Source organism: Triticum urartu, chromosome 3, assembly GCF_003073215.2.
Source record: "Triticum urartu cultivar G1812 chromosome 3, Tu2.1, whole genome shotgun sequence".
Taxonomy (NCBI): Eukaryota; Viridiplantae; Streptophyta; class Magnoliopsida; order Poales; family Poaceae; genus Triticum; species Triticum urartu.
Window position 1 is genome coordinate 460,236,679 of NC_053024.1, and position 18,114 is coordinate 460,254,792.

The 18,114-nt window shown below is 51.3% G+C and overlaps 1 protein-coding gene across 1 annotated transcript; it reads right to left on the reverse strand.

The window, feature by feature from the left end:
- Positions 1-729: 729 nt before the first annotated feature.
- On the reverse strand, positions 730-4,619 carry LOC125544340 (brassinosteroid LRR receptor kinase BRI1). Its single transcript, XM_048707989.1, has one exon. It carries the CDS (start codon positions 4,476-4,478, stop codon positions 1,107-1,109), a length of 3,372 nt encoding a protein of 1,123 aa, XP_048563946.1. The 5' UTR covers positions 4,479-4,619; the 3' UTR covers positions 730-1,106.
- Between the last annotated feature and the right edge of the window lie 13,495 nt (positions 4,620-18,114).

Sequence of the window (18,114 nt, forward strand, 5' to 3'; positions counted from 1 at the left end):
ACGAAGGAATAATAAACAAACCAAAACAAGGAGCACGCCCCAAACTCAAATCTGAACCCGCAGCCCTCGCTAGGTTTGAACAGCCCTCTCGAGATCTGGGGGAATCAGCGTGCCACTTGCTTGCTGGACATGGAGGATTAGTTTAGCAAGGCCTAAGCATTGGACACAGCACCATGCATCTATAATAGAGAAGATGGAGCAGTATAATAGGGCGAGGAGCCATGTTGCCACCCATGCGATTAAGATAAGCAGAGAGAGGACAAAAACTGGTTAAGGGAACCTTTGACCAACTAAAGGCTAAGCTAAGCTCACTGATTGATGATTTGAAGACAAAGCAAGCCCCGGGAAATTAAAGAAAGGTGGCCGTGCTGCGTGAGTGCGCCTTCTTGTATGCGTGTGTGCGCGCCACAGTGCCCCCTGGTCCCACCACACACACACACACACAGGCGAGGCCAGGCCATGCGCTACCTCACATGGAAACAGGAGCTGTGTCAGCCTCTTGACTGCCCATTGGCTGGTCTTTCGCTGTTCACCTTGGCCTCCCTCCGTCCTCCTGCCTGCCCCCCCTCCAGTACTGCACTGCCCAACCCCTCCTCTCAGATTTACTGCTCAGGCTAGGGTTTCTACCGTGCATCTGCAAATGGTACCATGTTTAGATCAACCGATGAACACACATTGTACAAATGCCAGCCAACTGCTAGGCAACAAGAACACTAGAAGCAGTGGAGGGAATTTGCACCGGAGAAAATCCACCATTTATATATGTACATACACAGCTCTTTACTGGAGCGCTACGACAAAATAAACGAGGAGCTGAAGAAAGCTGGGAAAGAAAGACAAGAAAAAAGTGGTGAGCTACTCCTATAGGTACATGACATGACGGCTTGGGACTTACGGGAGCTACAAGGGAGGGAAAATTTCTTCTTATCGTGTACCATCAGAAGAAAATTCTAAGCTTGCGTTGCGTGGGAACCTTCAGGATGGTATCAGCATCTGAGAGACTGATTTCTACGGGCACTTCGCCCCGGCCCCAAACTGGACGGACGGACGGACGTGTTGCTGCCGGTCGCCGCCGGTTGCGTGTGTCGCCGGCGGTGGTCATCTTCCTAATCTTTCTCCTCCTTGGCTTCCTTGAGGGTCATGTCCATGACCGCAAAACCTGGATCGTCGCTCAGCCCGGTGGCCACCGACGAGGTTTTCGAGTCCACCGTTGACCCAGCCTGGATCTCCTTGAACATCGTCATCACCTTGAGCATCGTTGGCCGCCGGGACGGCCTGTCATCCAGGCATGCACACGCGATTTTCAGATGCTCCAGCAGCTCCAGCTCCAGGGTGGGATCGTCCTTCAGCAGCTCCGGGTCAAACACATCGGCGATCTTCAACTTTGTGTGCATCTTCACCCATCCTACAAGATTATGGTCCTCGCCAAAATCTGTTGAATCCGTCGGCGGCTTCCCGGTGAGCAGCTCCAGCAATACAACGCCGTAGCTATACACATCGCCCTTGGTGGTGCACCGGAAGCTCTGGTAGTACTCTGGTGGCACATACCCTGGCGTGCCGGCAAGGGTGGACACGCTCAGGTGTGTGTCCACCACACTCATCATCCTCGCCATGCCAAAATCTGAGACCCTTGCCTCCAGATTCTCATCAACGAGCACATTGCTCGACTTCATGTCTCGGTGGATGATATGTGGAATGCAGTTGTGGTGGAGGAACGCCAATCCTCTTGCTGCCCCAATTGCAATCTTTCGCCTTGCCGCCCAGTTCAGCTTTATCCCAATCTTTTTGCGGTCATGCAGCACATCCTCCAAGCTGCCAAACTTCATGAAGTCATACATCAGCAGCCGCTCCTCACCAATCTTGCAGTAGCCGAGGAGCGGAACAAGGTTGCGGTGTTTGATCTTGCCAATGGTCTCCATTTCCGCTGTGAACTCCCGGTCACCCTGGCCACTCACATGTATTAGCTTCTTGATTGCAACAACCCTCCCATCCTTGAGCGTTGCCTTATAGACATCACCAAATCCACCGGACCCAATCAAGCTCTCATTGTGGAAGCCATTGGTGGCCTCAACGAGATCACCCAAGGTGAGTTTCTGCAGTGGCTTCTCAAATGCAGCCAGGTTGATGCTGAGAGCATTTGTCCCGGAGAGTCTCCAATTGGAATTCATCGTGCCAGAATGTGACCGGCTATCAATGTATATATCACGGGAGGTACTTGCCTCATCATTCTTCTGCCTCCGCTTCTTGCTCTCGATGGCGATGATGACCAACCCAAATATGCAGAAGAGCGAGAACAAGAGTCCCATAGCAACACTGCCTGCAAGGGACGCCTTCCTCCGGCTGGATTGGCCACCGTTAGAAGAGCCTTGCCCAGTATGCGACTGGCATGCTGTCAGTGGAAAGCCACACAGACCGGAGTTATTCTCATACTGGCTCTTTGGGAATGTGGCAAGAGAACCAAGCTCTGGAATTGTCCCATTCAGCTGATTACTCGACAGATTGATCTCAGACAAAGACAGTGATGAGAACGAGCTGGGTATCGGCCCTTCCAACCGGTTGTATGAAAGGTCAAGTACTGCGAGCTTCTTTGCACCAGCTAGCTCTGTTGGGATAGCACCAGACAGAAGGTTGTGCCCAAGATTCATGATCATGAGGTAATACATGTTCCCAAGCTCCTTGGGTATCTCGGAGTCGAGCTGATTAAATGACAAATCCAGAAATATCATGGAGCCATTCTTGTTGAAGGTGTACTCTGTGCTCCCCATATACATCCTTGTGAAGTTGCACAGCTTCTTGCTCGGCATCCGACCAAGGTCCTCAGATCGGATGCTTGAGAACTCCAGCAAGCTCCCCTTGCCACGACACTGGCTGCTCAGCTCGTCGTTGCGAAGATACACATAGGGCCGCCCAATAATGAGGCCAACAGTCATCTTCCCCGACTGCTCTGCCAGTTGCGGTGGAATTGATCCATTAAGTTGGTTGCTGTTGAGGTCCAGCCACACCAAGCTCTTGCAGTCACCAAGCTCTGCGGGTATCTGTCCGGTGAAGGAATTGTTGCTCAGCTTCAAGATTGCCAAGTTGCTGAGCTTCCCGAGCCACGGGGGGATCGGCCCGGACAGCCGGTTGCTCGCCAAGGATATCCAGTTGAGCTGCTTGCACTTGGCCAGCTCCGGCGGGATACTGCCGGTGAGCCCGTTGTAGTCCAGGATGAGATGCTCCAGGCCGGGAATGCTCGACAGAGACGCGGGTATCTCGCCCTCCAGTAAGTTCTGCCACATGATAAGGTCCTGGAGGCGGCCAAGCTCGCCGAGGGACTCCGGGATGGAGCCGTTGATGTAGTTGAGACTGAGGTCGAGGGAGACAAGGTCGGTGCAGTTGGAGACGGCCTCCGGGATGCTGCCGGAGAGATAGTTGTTCTGAAGGTAGAGCACGCGGAGCCTGGAGTTGGGATCTTGGCAGAGGGTCGAGGGGATGGTGCCGGAGAAGTTGTTGGAGCTGAGGTCGAGCACCTCGAGGTCCGGCAGCGCAGCGACGGAATCAGGGATGGAGCCACTGAAGTGGTTGAAAGAGAGGGACAGCGACTGGAGCTGCTGTAGGCCGGTGAAAGCGTCGGCGGGGACGTCGCCAGAGAAGTTGTTGTTGGAGAGGTTGAGGGCGGTGAGCGACGTGAGGCCGGCGATGTTGGGCGGGAAGGCGCCGGCGAGATGGTTGCTGGAGAGGTTGAGCGCCCTCAGGCTGCGGCAGCCGGAGAGTGCCCCGGCGGCGACATCGCCGGCGATGAGGTTGCCGGACAGGTCAAGGTACTGCAGCCCGGAGCAGTTGGTGAAGTCCGAGAGGCCGCCGGAGATCTTGTTCCAGGCGAGGTCCAGCCAGCGGACAGAGCCGAGGCCGGCACCCACCATCCAGCGGAGGTCGGCATCTCCGGCGATCTTGTTGCTGGACAGGTCGAGAGTGTCCAGGGCCGCGAACCCCTGCCCGCCACCGCCACCGCCAGCGGCCTTGGCCGCACCAACTGCACCACCGGACAGATTCAGCGTCCTGAGCCCGGCGCAGGAGCCGGCGAGCGCGGCCACGTCGGCGACGGAGCCGCGCAGCGCGGCATTTCCGGAGAGGTCGAGCTCCTGCAGCTTGCCGCCGCACCTGGCGCCGGCCGCGGCCGCGAGCGCGCCGCTGACGTTGGCGCCGCGGAGGCTGAGCCTCTCGACGGCGCTGAGCTGCAGCAGGGTGTTCGCGACGGCGCGGAAGTCGGCATTGAGCGCGACGGCCGCGAGCGAGAGCGACGTGAGGCGCCCGCCCCGGCACACCGCGCCGGGGAACCTGCAGGCGCCGTCGCGCGCGGCCCAGCCGTCGAGCGCGTCCCGGTTGGGCAGCGCCGCCCTGAAGTCGTCCAGCAGCTGCGCGTCGTCCGCGGCCGCCGCCGCCGCGAGCGCCGCCAGGAAGAGGAGCGCCGCCGCTATCGCCAGCCGCAGGGAATCCATGTGGGAGCACGCTCTACCTTGAGACCATACGAGAAGCGGTTTGCAGAAGTGGGAGCAGAGAGATGGAGAAGGGAGAGAGAGTGGGAAGTGAGGGGGAGATGGTGGTGGGGGGAGAGAAAGAAAGAAAGAGGGGGACGGAGAGAGAAGGGAGAAGAAGCGAGAGAGGAGGCGAGGCGGGGGGCAGATTAAACAGCTGTAGGTAAGAGGGGGCAGTGGTGGTGGGGTCACATGGCATGTGCCCCCGTCCGCCAACGAACGAATCGCAGTAATCCGCGGTGCGATTTGATTAACCTAACCTAACCCAAAGCTAAGCACGGTGCTTATCCGCTAGTTACGGCGGGCGACGCTAACCAACCAGCCAAGGGCCCGATCCCATCGCCGGGGCGGGGCGGGGCGGGGACAGGCGCTGCTCTGCTCGAGGCGCGCTCACGTGCCGGCGGCGAGGCGAGGCGGGGCGGGGCGGGGCGGGAGGAAATGACTGCTTTGGGCCTCATCATCATCGTCGTGGTGGAGGAGCGAGGTCGCGGTCCGAGCCGGGCGTGCGGGGGAGGAATCCGGGCGGACGCGTGGGTGGGCTGCGTTGCTTCGCCAAGGGTTTTTGTCTTTAATTCCGAGGTGGGCTGGTAGATCCGATCCGGGCGGCCGGCCGGAGCGAGCGTGCGTGCGTGCCACCTTTTTCCAGCCTCCCCACAATGCCCCCGCTCTCTCTCTCTCTCTCTCTCTCTCTCGTCCCCGGCCGCGCGGGCAGCAAGCAGGGTAAAGTGTCAGACCACCCGCTAACCTACGCGACGCGACGTGATGAAGTCATCACGCACGGCCACACAAGCTGGCCGGAGATTTGCTTTCTCTCCGGTACGGTTCAGCGCCGTGGTTTAGTTTGTTCGACCCTTCGCTAACCGTAACCGTACGTAGTACGCGCTGGTTCGGCAAGCGCATGCAGTTTCCCGCAAAATACCAAAACCAGGCGCATGCAATTACGGAGTAACTCCAAGTCGACAATCGTCTTACTAGTCGTAAACTTGCAGATCGTGCAAGTCTTTGAGTTAACAATATGCATGTAATCCATATGAGCTTTTTTTGGCACACTTGGTCATACTAATCAATGTGTACGTGCAATGCATGTTAATTTGGGAGTATATTAAGTGCATGCGGATATTAAGTAGGATTTTTTTTGCATGTAATTATGTGATTAGCACTATTTTGGCATGAAATTAACTGCATGCTAAACGTGTTGAGTGCTCGACATTAAACCAGTCTAGGTTATTGGATTGACATGACTTGATGGCCGAGATTAATTGGATATGCTCATTTGGGTCTTTTTATATTGGTATAGATATAGATATACATGATGATTCGGACAAACCGTTTTAGGCCTTCTTTGGTCTCAGGTAAAATTTTGTAAATTTTCATCAAGTTTATACAAAAAGGTATTAACATCCACAATACAATCAAAATCATCATTAAATATTTCCTGGAAAAAATAATCATCATTAAATATATTTGCATACCATATATATTTATTAGTATTATGAAAGTTCGGATTGTTTTCAATAAATTTGGTCAAACTTTATAAATTTTGACTTAGGCCAAAGCTAATACGCACGGTCAATAAAAACGCAGGGAGTATGTTAGGAATATTATAGGAATAAAACAAATCGTATAAAGTGAGATTACATGTAGTATCGCAATTTTCTATAGGAAAAATATGTCACTTGGTTGATAGGATAGGAATTTTTTCATTGGGTCTAGGATCATGTTTTTTTTCTCTTTGAAGTGGTTATTATCCTACATAGGAATAGGAAATTCATTCCTATATACAAAAGGGCTCCAAAGAAAAAAAAATATATCCTTTAGAATTCCTACAAAATCCTCTAAACCAAAGGAGCCTTAGAGGTTTAGGAATACAGTGGGCACGCCCGCGCAAGTTCAAAGATTGTGGATGTAGTTCACTTGAAGTATAACAGGTGAGAACAAAATGCTAAGTTGATTGTACTCCTACATGTAAAGCTAACAGAAAAATGTTATGTTAGTCATGCGGTCTTCGAATAAATGCAAAGACTGATGAGTACATATGGCACACGGGTTATAGTACTAGAGTGTTAATTTCAAATAAAGGAAAAGTTCAAAAAGGTGTAATAAACAAGAGCAATTCGAGAAAATCACTTGACCTGAGATGGCATGAGACAATTACATGGAAACACACTATTAATGGCTACAAAGAAGAGAGTGTGAAACGATTTAGATACTTTACGCTTTTAACCTGTGTGGTGTGATGGGAACCCCAGGTGGGTTTAAACCCCCATGTAGACCTTACAGAAAGCATCCTTATGTAGGACAATAACCCGATGAATTTATCGATTAATTTCTTAGCCCGGTGAATGCTAGTCGGGCTACTCCGCAAGAGTAAAGTTGCAATGTTTTGTATGAGATGTTTTGCTCCGTGTATATCTCATCCGTTCCAAATTATAACATGTTTTAACTTTTTTCAAAATTGCATGTATGTAGATGTGCTTAAGTGTGTTTGTTCATTTATTTCAGTCGCACGTAGTTCGTATTGAATATCCAAAACGTCTTTTGAACAAAGGTGCCGCTGTTTAGGTACTAGCATAATTACACTTAACCGTGCTTTTAACTAATAGTCCTGCTTGATAGTACCGCTATCTTTTTACAGTACCTCATCGAGTTTCCATTGCCATAATAAAAACGAAAAGGATAAACAGAATGAAAAAAAACGCACGCAAATGCATGTCCATCCGCTGCATGCTACCGGGCTCACAATATTACCATGATTCCATGAATGACCGAGCAAACGCAAAGTTGAAAAGATCCAGCCAGTCAAACAGGAAACGGGAAAGCGGCTTTATTAGTAGTGGCGCGATGATGAGGTTACGGCCGCACCCGTGCGCCTCGGCGTGTCGCATATTTGGGCTATGAAGTGGAGAGCATACCCCGTGTGGGTGTGGCGGGGCCCACCATCGACGCCCGCACCACCATATCCGCTCCATCCCCGACTCCATCAGTTTCGCTGACGTACCTGGCCCGGCGCGCGGGGCCCGCCCTTCAGTGGAACTGGCGTTTCCGTGGACGCCCGATTGGACAAGTCACTGGAAAATGTTTTGGGAAACGGGGCCCGCATCATGACCCAGCACGTGCGCCTGTCCCTGGACCACCGGCGAGAGACGTCCGTGGCCGTTTGATTCGGGCCCTGGTTGATATCATCCGTCCACAGTGAGGCCGGGATGGGGCCCACTCGTCTGTAGACGAGCACTGTCGTTGGGTGGGGTGGTGGGTACCGGGTACGCGCAATCTGCCGTTAGATCCCCCCCGCGCTGACGGAAAAAATGGATACGTTACTACACGAGGCTGTTCCATGCGTAGTGACCACTGACCAGTCACGCCATTTGCAGCTTCTTTGACCTCATCGGCCCAAAGCGAGCCCAATTTGATTGCACAACACCGTACATCTTCTGTGCGTACCTCCCCGTAACGTAGTCCTAGTACTACTAGCTTCTCTTTTCGGGTGATAGCTCGTTTGCGTCTTTTATGACTTGTTTTGGGTGTTCCTAATCGGAGTGGAAAGATCCACGAGCCCTGCCGGTGGCTGTCTTTGGTTCCGGCGCCGTCGTGACCGCCGCCGTCCTTTACACCGACTCTAACAAAATCCTCATATCACCATATCATCGTAATGATCCTTGCCGCCTTTCAATATTTTAAGACAGACAGCTTAGGCCAACTTCACCGCGCGATCCCAAACGGACGTCCGGTTTGGCCGGATTATGTCCCTTTGGAGCGCCGATGGGTTCGCCCATGTCCGCGTTTGTCTGATGGGTCGTGGGTGCGCCCAACGCGCGGCCCCGTCCCAAAACCTGTCTGGGGTGGACGTGAATAAATAAAAAATTAAAACTTAAATAAAATGACTAAAAAAGTAAATAAACACATTTAAAAAAACATAAAACATATATATAGGGGTTACGACCACAAAACGGCCCAGTTTATCAGTCCACTTAAACGGCCCAGTTCATAATTAACATAAAACCAAAAAAATGACTCCCACACGCTCCTGCGGTGCCCGTCGATGCCGTGGCCGTCGCCGTCTTCACTGGCCGCCGGTGGCGTCGTCGTCGCCGACGAGGTCGGCGTATTCCGGCGGCGTCCACAGGTGGGCCGGCGGTCCGTGGTGCACGGGGGCGGCGGGCTGCAAGGTGGCCGGTGGTGCCTGCACCACTTCCTCCCGAGGCGAGGCCTCCCGCTCCGGCGACCGCGGCGGCGTGGGGCACCAGTTCACGGCCCCCAGGGAAGCCGCCATCTGCTCAGCAAAGCACGACCAACTCCACCCCTGGCCCACCAGGTCAGGGTGAAACGCGGCCACCGGCGGCTCCTCCACCACCTCCCGAGGCGCCATCTCCAGCTCGGGGATGGCGACGTCGCCGGCCGCGAAGAGGGCCATCGTCGCCTCGAGGTCCGCCCATTGGCGCTCGTCGTGCGTGTGCATGGAGTCCTCCAGCACACGCACCATGAGCCGGGCCTCCTCCTCCGCCGTCATGCGAGGAGGTGGGGGTGGCGATGGAGATGGCGACGGCGACGGCGTGGGCGTCAGGCCGCGGACCTGCGTACGCCCGCGCGCCTGGGGAGCCGCTCGGGGCTCACGTGGCCACCGCGGCCCCGTCGACATGCCGGCGAAGAACGACGCCCGCCGCACGTCGTGCTCATCGCGGAGCCACGTGTCCCACAATGTCGAGTTGGGGGCGTACCTCTCGTCGTAGTAGAGGTCGTCCGGGAGGAGGCGGCGGCGGCGGTCGATCTCCTGGCGGCGCGCACGGCTGCTCTGCGGGACGGGCGGGATCGGCACGCGGTCGGCCGACAGGTGCCAGTTATTGGGGAGGTGGACGTCCTCCAGGGCAGCGGCGTCCTCGTCTTCCAATAACGGCGGCAGACGGCCGCCTCGATGTAGTGCCGGTCGCGCTCGCTGGCGGCCGTGGGCGCGATGGAGAAGGCGGGCAGCGCGGGGGGCCTACATGGTGGCGATGGCGATGCGGGCTCCTCTTTCTTCACCGAGCCACGGCGGCGTCCCGACGAGGAACCAGCCTCGCGGTCGTGCTTGCCTTTGCGGCCGTAGTTCCAGAGGCCCATGGCTGCGGCCGGCCGACCGGCGAGTTCTTGGCTAGGGTTTGGGTTCGGCACTGTCGGGTTTCGAGGAGGCCGCGGGGTGGCGTGGGGCAGTGTGGACGACGACCCGTCCACGCTTCCCACTTAAAGAAGGACGATGAACGTTCTACGTGCGGATGACAGGTGGAGCCGCCCGCTCGTGCGCATTGATGTGGGCGGGTGGGAGGTAGGTGTCCGCCTTCCATGCAGCCCTAACGCGGATGAGGCGCGCGTCCGTTTGGTGTCCGTCGCGACCCAAACCCGGCGCAAGTTTGCGCTCGGAATGGGTCGGCCCGGACACAAAACGGACAAGATGGGTCCAGGCCGTCGCACGCTGGGCCGCTTACTTTGTCCCTTTTATCCCAAACGGCCGGGGCCGGATAGGATAGGATTGCGCGGTGGAGTTGGCCTTACACGATGTTAGTACTCTGGCGGGGACAAAGGCGCATACAAGGCAAGAAAAGCGGGAAGACGGCGCCGCGAAGGCGTAAAGAAGTGGCGGGAAGGTTCAAGTGCGGTGCGGGCCGCATTGGAGGAATAGTGGGCCGGCGGGCCAAGACAGAGAGCCCATGTAACCTGCGTGTTATAAGCAAGAGAGCGTTGGAGAGCGAGGCATCGAAAAACTTGTAATTCAAACCTGAACCACTTGTCTATCTAGCTTATCTCTTCTCGCTTCCGTCTCCTACCTTCATCTCTCTCCCTCTGATCTCGATCTCGAGCTGTAGTTCGTCGCCGGCGAAATTCCTCGGAGTCTAGTCGTGAAAATCTGGTATCAGAGCCGTCTCCTCGCTCCGCCGTGCGCCAATTTTTTCCCTGAATCATACCCGGCAAATCCGAGGCGGTGGTCGTGGATCGCCTGCGGGCTTGATCTGTGTAAATCCTGACCTGAGGTGGGTTGATTTGGGGACAATTGGCCACAACGACAACATTGAAGCCGAATCCGCAGACGCGCTTCATCGCGGACGAGATGGAGGCCTTCCAGGAGCGCATGCTGAAGGAGTTCGTCGAGATCAGGGCGGCGCAACGCAAGCTGGAGGTGGTCGATGGGATCTGCGCGCAGTTGGCGGCGCTCGACGCCAAGCTGACGGAGCAATCAACGTGTCTCGACCAAGTTCAAGTGAAGGTGGATCTCTCCTACGACACGCTGGGGCAGGTACAACAAAGTCAATTCCATGTCTCATAGAAGGGGAAGCCACCAGAGGTACCAGAGACCTCGTCGCCGACAGTGTCTGAAGTGTCCGACGACATACTCGGCCCAGGGCCACCATTCGCTGCTCAGGTGTTGCCTCGTCCAGTTCAGGTACCCCCCAGCAACCCTCTGTCCCAAAAAGTTGTGCAGTCAGTTCAGGAGGAAAATTCAGGCAAGCGCCCATGGATGCCCAAAATGGATTTCCCTTGTTTCGATGGAAGTGATGTCAGGATCTGGTTAGATAAGAGGGTGTTTGTTTCCAGGGACCTATTGGTTTAGGGACTTAAAAAAGTCCCTATAAGTCCCATCTAAACCAAACAGGAGGGACTTATAGGGACTTAAAGTGGGCATTTGAAACTTATGAAATAAGACTCTCAAGGAGGGACTTATAGGGACTTATAGTTGTAATATGGTCTTATAGAGACTTATAAGTCCCAGGAACCAAACATGTAGGAACTTTTTAGGGACTTGGGACTTATAAGTTGAGACTAAAATAAATGCTAGGACTTATGAACCAAACATGGCCTAAGTGTGAGGCGTTCTTCAAGTTATATAGTATACGTGATAGCTTCAAGGTTACGTCCGCCTCTCTGTACCTGACGGATAACGCTGCTAGTTGGTATCAGGCATTCAAACAAACCAGCGCATATCACACTTGGCCACAGTTTTGTGCAGCGATTGTGTAGGAGTTTGATGTTAATGTGTACAGGCAGAAGGTGAAGGATCTGATGTCGCTCAAACAGGTAGAATCAGTGAAGGAGTACATGCAAAAATTTCTCCAGCTGGTATACACAATCAGGCTGTATGAACCGTCGATCAGTGACACTTTCTTAGTCACTCGCTTCATTATGGGGCTCAAATCAGAGTTACGATCAGCGGTGGAGTTTCAGATCCCAACCAATGTTCAGACCGCAGCGATGTATGGATATGTTCAAGAAGGACTGTTACTGCAGCAGAAAACAGTCAGAGGAAATTACCAGAAAACTACTTTTGCCAAACCGGAAACTCGGTCGGCATTGGCTACTGGTGATTTATGGAAAGCCAAACAGTTGAAAGAAGACCGCAGAGCTAACGGTCTGTGTTATAAATGTGGAGAGAAGTCCATTCCTGGACATGTCTGCAGTTAGTTGCCTGTGACTAGCGCTCAGTTAAAAACGGCAAAAACAGTGGTGCATAATGAGATAATTTCAAATGCTCTCTTAGATGCTCTCATTGAACAAAATACAGCAGACTCTGCTACTATTTCAGTTACTGCTTTGTCAGGAGGAGCTCACCCAAGAACCATACAACTGCGAGCCTTAGTGGGGAACCAGGTGGTGCTCATCTTAGTGGACTCAGGGAGCACCCACACTTTTGTGGATCAAGCACTGCTCAACAGGATACCTGTTACTGTGGAAAAATTGGCTAGACCTATGCAGGTAAAAGTGGCTAATGGGGAACTGGTCCAATGTGCTAAAAGAGTGTCTCAGTTAACCTGGTGGATCCAAGGACACAACTTCACAAATGCAATGAATGTGCTTCCTCTTGGAGGACATGATATTATTCTGGGCATTGACTGGCTAGAACAATGGGGAGTGATGCAATGTCATTGGGCAGAAAAGTGGATCCAATTCAAATACTCAGGGCAAGAAGTGAGATTGCAAGGTGTACTACCTGCCACACCAGTAGAAATTAAAGAAGTAACAGCCGAACAACTGTTGAAATGGGAAAAGGCAATGAAGTATGGGCAACTGCTATGTTAAACAGAATTGTAATGGCACCTGAAACTCCAGTCCCTCCTGCTGTACAAGAATTACTGCAACAACATAACACTGTGTTTAAAGATCCTTAGACATTGCCTCCTCACAGACCACTGGATCATGCCATTCAATTAATCCCTGGGGCTGTTCCAGTTAATTGCAGGCCATACAGATACTCCCCACTACAAAAAGATGAAATAGAGAGACAAGTATCTGAAATGATGAAAGCTGGTTTGATCACACCAAGCATTAGTACTTTTGCTTCTCCTGTTCTCCTGGTAAAGAAGAAGGATGACACTTGGAGGTTCTGTGTGGATTATAGAAAATTGAACGATATTACCATTAAAAGAAAGTTTCCCCTACCAGTGATTGATGAGTTACTGGATGAATTAGGAGGTGCTAAGTGGTTTTCAAAACTGGATTTAAAAGCTGGATATCATCAGATCAGAATGAAGGAAGAAGATGAGCACAGGACAACATTTAAAACACACCATGGCCAGTTCCAATTCAAGGTGGTGCCTTTTGGACTGGCTACTACTCCAGGAACATTCCAATGCAATATGAATGTGTTTATGGCAGGGCCTAACAGAAAATATGTGTTGGTATTCATGGATGATATCCTAGTATTCAGCATAACTCTAGAGGATCATATTCAAAATCTAAGATCTGTGTTTGAAATTTTGGCTGAAAATCAGTTACATGTGAAACAAAGTAAGTGTGTGTTTGCTCAGCAGTCCATGGAATATTTGGGCCACATCATTTCTGACAAGGGAGTAGCTACTGATCCTGCAAAAACAGAAGCTATGGTTAATTGGCCTGTACCAACAAATGTGACTGAGCTAAGGGGATTCTTAGGGTTAACAGTTTACTACAGGAAGTTTGTCAGGAACTATGGTCTGTTGGCTAGACCTCTAACTGTCTTATTGAAGAAACAAGCTTTTCAGTGGTCTGACACAGCTCAAGCAACCTTCCAACAGTTGAAACAGGCCATGGCCACAACTCCTGTCTTAGCTCTACCTAATTTTGACAAAACTTTCACTATGGAGACAGATGCATGTAATACTGGAGTAGGAGCTGTGCTATCTCAGGAGAGGCACCCCATTGCTTACTACAGCAAGGCACTTGGAATAGCTAGTTAGAAACTGTGCATTTATGAGAAAGAGTTTCTCGCAATAATGATGGCCATTGAGAGATGGAGATCTTACCTGGCCAGAGCACCTTTTGTAATTAAAACATATCATCAAAGCCTCTATCACTTAGGGGATCAACTTCTGACTTCAGATTTGTAGAGAAAAGCTATGACAAAGCTGGTAGGCCTGCAGTTCACTATTCATTACAAAAAGGGAGTGGAGAATACCGCAGCAGATGCACTTTCCAGAGTGGCTCATTTGTTTCCTGTCCAGGCACTGTCTACCAGCAAACCTGTCTGGATACATGAAGTGTTGAATTCATATACAGTTGATCCTGCTGCACAAGAGATGTTGCAGAAACTGGCAGTGGATAACAAAGCTTGTCTTGGATTTCACTTGCAAGAGGGGCTCATTAAACATGAAGATAAAATTTGGATTGGAGCTAATACAGGTCTGCAAACAAAGCTCATTCAGGCTTTTCACTGCTCACCAGTGGGAGGACACTCTGGCATACTTCCCACTTACCACAGAGTTAAGCAGTTGTTTAGTTGGACTGGTATGAAAACAGATGTGGAGAACTTTGTGAAGCAGTGTAACATTTGTCAGCAGGCTAAACATGAGCTGTGCAAAACACCTGGGCTGCTGCAACCTCTTCCTTTACCAGATAGGCCATGGCAAGCTATTAGTATGGACTTCATTGAGGGATTGCCTAAATCAGAGGGGTTTACTGCTATTCTAGTGGTTGTGGATCGTTTCACTAAAGTAAGTCATTTTCTGCCTTTGGAACATCCGTTTACAACAGCATCAGTGGCTAAAGTCTTTCTCAATAACATTGTCAAACTCCATGGACTGCCCCTGTCCATTGTTTCTGATAGAGATAAGATCTTTACAAGTGCATTCTGGAAATAACTGTTTAGAGTGTGGGGCACTGAGCTTCAGATGAGAACAACATATCATCCTCAAACTGATGGTCATACCGAGCAAGGGAATCAATGTCTAGAGATGTACTTACGCTGTGGAGTTCATGCCTCTCCAGCTAAATGGGCTACCTGGTTTCCTCAGGCAGAATTCTGGTATAATTCTACTTACCATTCTTCCCTGGGCCGCACACCATACAAAGCGCCATATGGCCAAGACCCAAATGTGGGCCAGTTAGCAGGTCAGTCTATCTCCATGAACCCTGATGTTCAGACTTGGTTGGCCTCTCAGACTGAACACACAACAATGCTCAAAGATCATCTGGCCAGAGCTCGGTGCAAGTATAAGCATTTGGCTTACAGAAAAAGGTCTGATCGCCAGTTGGTTGTGGGAGAAACAGTGTATCTGCGCCTGCAACCCTATGCCCAGTCGTCAGTGGTCAACCGTCCCTGTCCCAAACTGGCTCTTAAATCCTTTGGACCTTTCAAAATTCGGGAGAAGATTGGAAATGCTGCATACAGACTGGAGTTGCCGCGCGGCAGCATGGTTCATCCTGTGTTCCATGTATCCCAGCTCAAAGCTCACATGTCGGATACTCCGGTGTTCACTACACTACCTATTCCTCTGGATCTGTCCCTGCCAGGAGTGCAACCTGAAGAGATCTTGGATCGTCGCTTGGTCAAGAAAGGGAATGCATCGCATCTTCAGGTTTTGGTCAAGTGGACAACTAGTCCTACATCGTCAGCAACTTGGGAAGACTATCAGGTGCTCAAGGATCGCTATCCAGATGCACCAGCATGGGGACACACTGGTTCTTCAGGGGGAGGTATTGTCAGTACTCTGGCGGGGACAAAGGCGCGTGCAAGGCAAGGAAAGCGGGAAGACGGCGCCGTGAAGGCGTAAAGAAGTGGCGGGAAGGTTCAAGTGCGGTGCAGGCCGCATTGGAGGAATAGTGGGCCGGCGGGCCAAGACAGAGAGCCCATGTAACCTGCGTGTTATAAGCAGGAGAGCGTTGGAGAGCGAGGCATCGAAAACCTTGTAATTCAAACCTGAACCACTCGTCTATCTAGCTTATCTCTTCTCGCTTCCGTCTCCTACCTTCGTCTCTCTCCCTCTGATCTCGATCTCGAGTTGTAGTTCGTCGCCGACGAAATTCCTCGGAGTCTAGTCGTGACACACGATCATACTTACATTGTTATCTAGCTTCATTTTCAAAATAAATATCTTGAAATTCTTCGAAACGGCTGCAATCTGAACCTTCTTCTCTTCACACTTGAGCTTCTTGTCAGTCGCCGCCATCAACATGTTAAACCTTTTGACCTTACATGCGTCCTTAATGTTAGAGCGCTTGACACTTGCCTCCTCCTGCATCGTCAAGATGTTCTTGAACCTCGTCACTACTAGGGAAAAGCCTAGCAGCAGCGCGGGTTTTCGGCCTTTTTGTAGCGCGGGGGCCGGCGCTACAGCTAACGTATAGCAGTAGCGCTGGTCCACCCGCGCTACTGCTACACAAGTGTTGCAGCAACGCGCTTAAAGGAACCTCGCTGCTGCTAATAGCTATAGCGCGCTTCCCCTGCGCGCGCTACTGCTACAACCGCGCTGCTGCTAACTTTTCTCCACTCGCTACTGCTAATTTTAGTAGTTTTTTATTTTTTCGGCATATTTGTTTTGTATTTGAACAGGCTTTATAGAAGAATCTTTAGCACATACAAATGCCATCATGATACACATACAAATGCCTGCGAGACCACAAATGTAATCATAGCATATACATACAAATAGTCTCGTCATAATCATCATCCAACACAAAGTGGTATCTTGTCATCATCTCGAAAATAGCGATACATGCAAGTCTCGAATACTTGCAACTACAACGTCATCCATCTAAACAAAGGTATACGCGAGAAGAGCCATCACTATGAGTGAGAGCGGAACTATGCAGTACATGAGATGGCGGTTACGAGTCCTCTCTCACGCTAGTGTGAACCTCAAGTAACTAGCTTCTCCTTCTTGTCTGCTTTTGAAGCCTTTATGGCTGGCGTCCGAGAACCCATTCACTTGTGCCTGACACTCATGCCACTCGTTGTACACCCCCGGAACCTTCCCTTTGTACATGACATAGCAGTTCCATCTCGCCATCAAGAAACTAGGTACCTGTTAGAGATGCATGTTCATGAAGAGGATGTACAATCATATATATGCAACAAAATATACTAGAGAACACCGAAAAAGAAAGGGTTAGCAACCAGATGCAACTAGGGATCGTGGACATCACAAAGTTGCATCGCTACAAATAGTATACAAGTTTAACCGACACATATCATCATCATCGGCATCATAAATCACTAGAAGTTCCATCCTTCCATATCATCAAGGATGGACCCTAGCTTCTTGAACGGCGTGAGGTCTAGACGTTGCATGCCTATGCGAGTTCGGACGCCAGCTCGCGATATAGGGCCGTGGTGGAACATCCCCTTCTCATCGACGACTTCTTTCATGATGATCGTCGCAATGTCGCTTTGGATGCGAAAGAAGTCATCTCTAAGTTTATAATCCGCTTCTCCATGAGATTCTAGCCACTTGTGGATATGATCATCATTTCTGCTTCTCATGCGAAGCTTTTGGTGATCCGTGTTGAACTGAATCATGAGATGGAGGATGTAGAATCCATCCTTCTTGCTTGGTTTTGGGACTTGGATGCAGGAGAAGTTAGTTTTATGCACGAAACCCATCTTCTTGTTCCTTTGTTTCCTGATCTGCATGTGGCCACCTCTAAAGTTGAAGCCTTGGAGAGCATCATCTAGAATATTCATTATGTGGGTGTAGTCTTTTTTCTCGTAGTCTCTGGAAGGGTCAAAATACACGGCGTGGGAGACTTGCGGATAAAGAACGATAAGGACGGCGCGCCCGTTGCTACGGGGAAAAGACACCTCAAATTATTCCCCATAGAGAGAGAAGGAATGATTGAAATGTATGAAAGGGTTGTTCGAAACTGACTACTTTGGATGATAAGGCATGAGGACAATTTCGGCATGACCTTTGCTAAAAAATGGACATATCGAGCGCCTGAAATTCACCGGAACGGAAATGAATCAACATTCCGGCGTAACATAGGCAACTCGGATCATTTACCAAAACATGACATGTCCAAAACATGACATATCCACATATCACATGTCCAGTTCAAATTTGCATATAAATTCAGCAAATTTTGAAACCTATCTAAATTCATAACTAAATAGATAACCTAATTAACATAACTAAAACCTAAGTAAAGTAACCCTAGCTAGCAGAGAGAGAGAAGGGGGTGGTTTACAGAGGGTGCAAGGCAAGGAGGCAGGCCCGACGACGGCCAAGGTTGGGAGGGGAGGAAGCAGAGGAGGGAGGCGAGGGCCGACGGGTCGGGGCGAGTGCGCCTAGGTCGGGGGCGGCGGGGTCGGGGGCGAGCGCGGCGGGGTCGGGCGCGGCGGGGTCGGGGGCGGCAGGGTCGGGGGCGAGCGCGCCGAGGTCGGGGG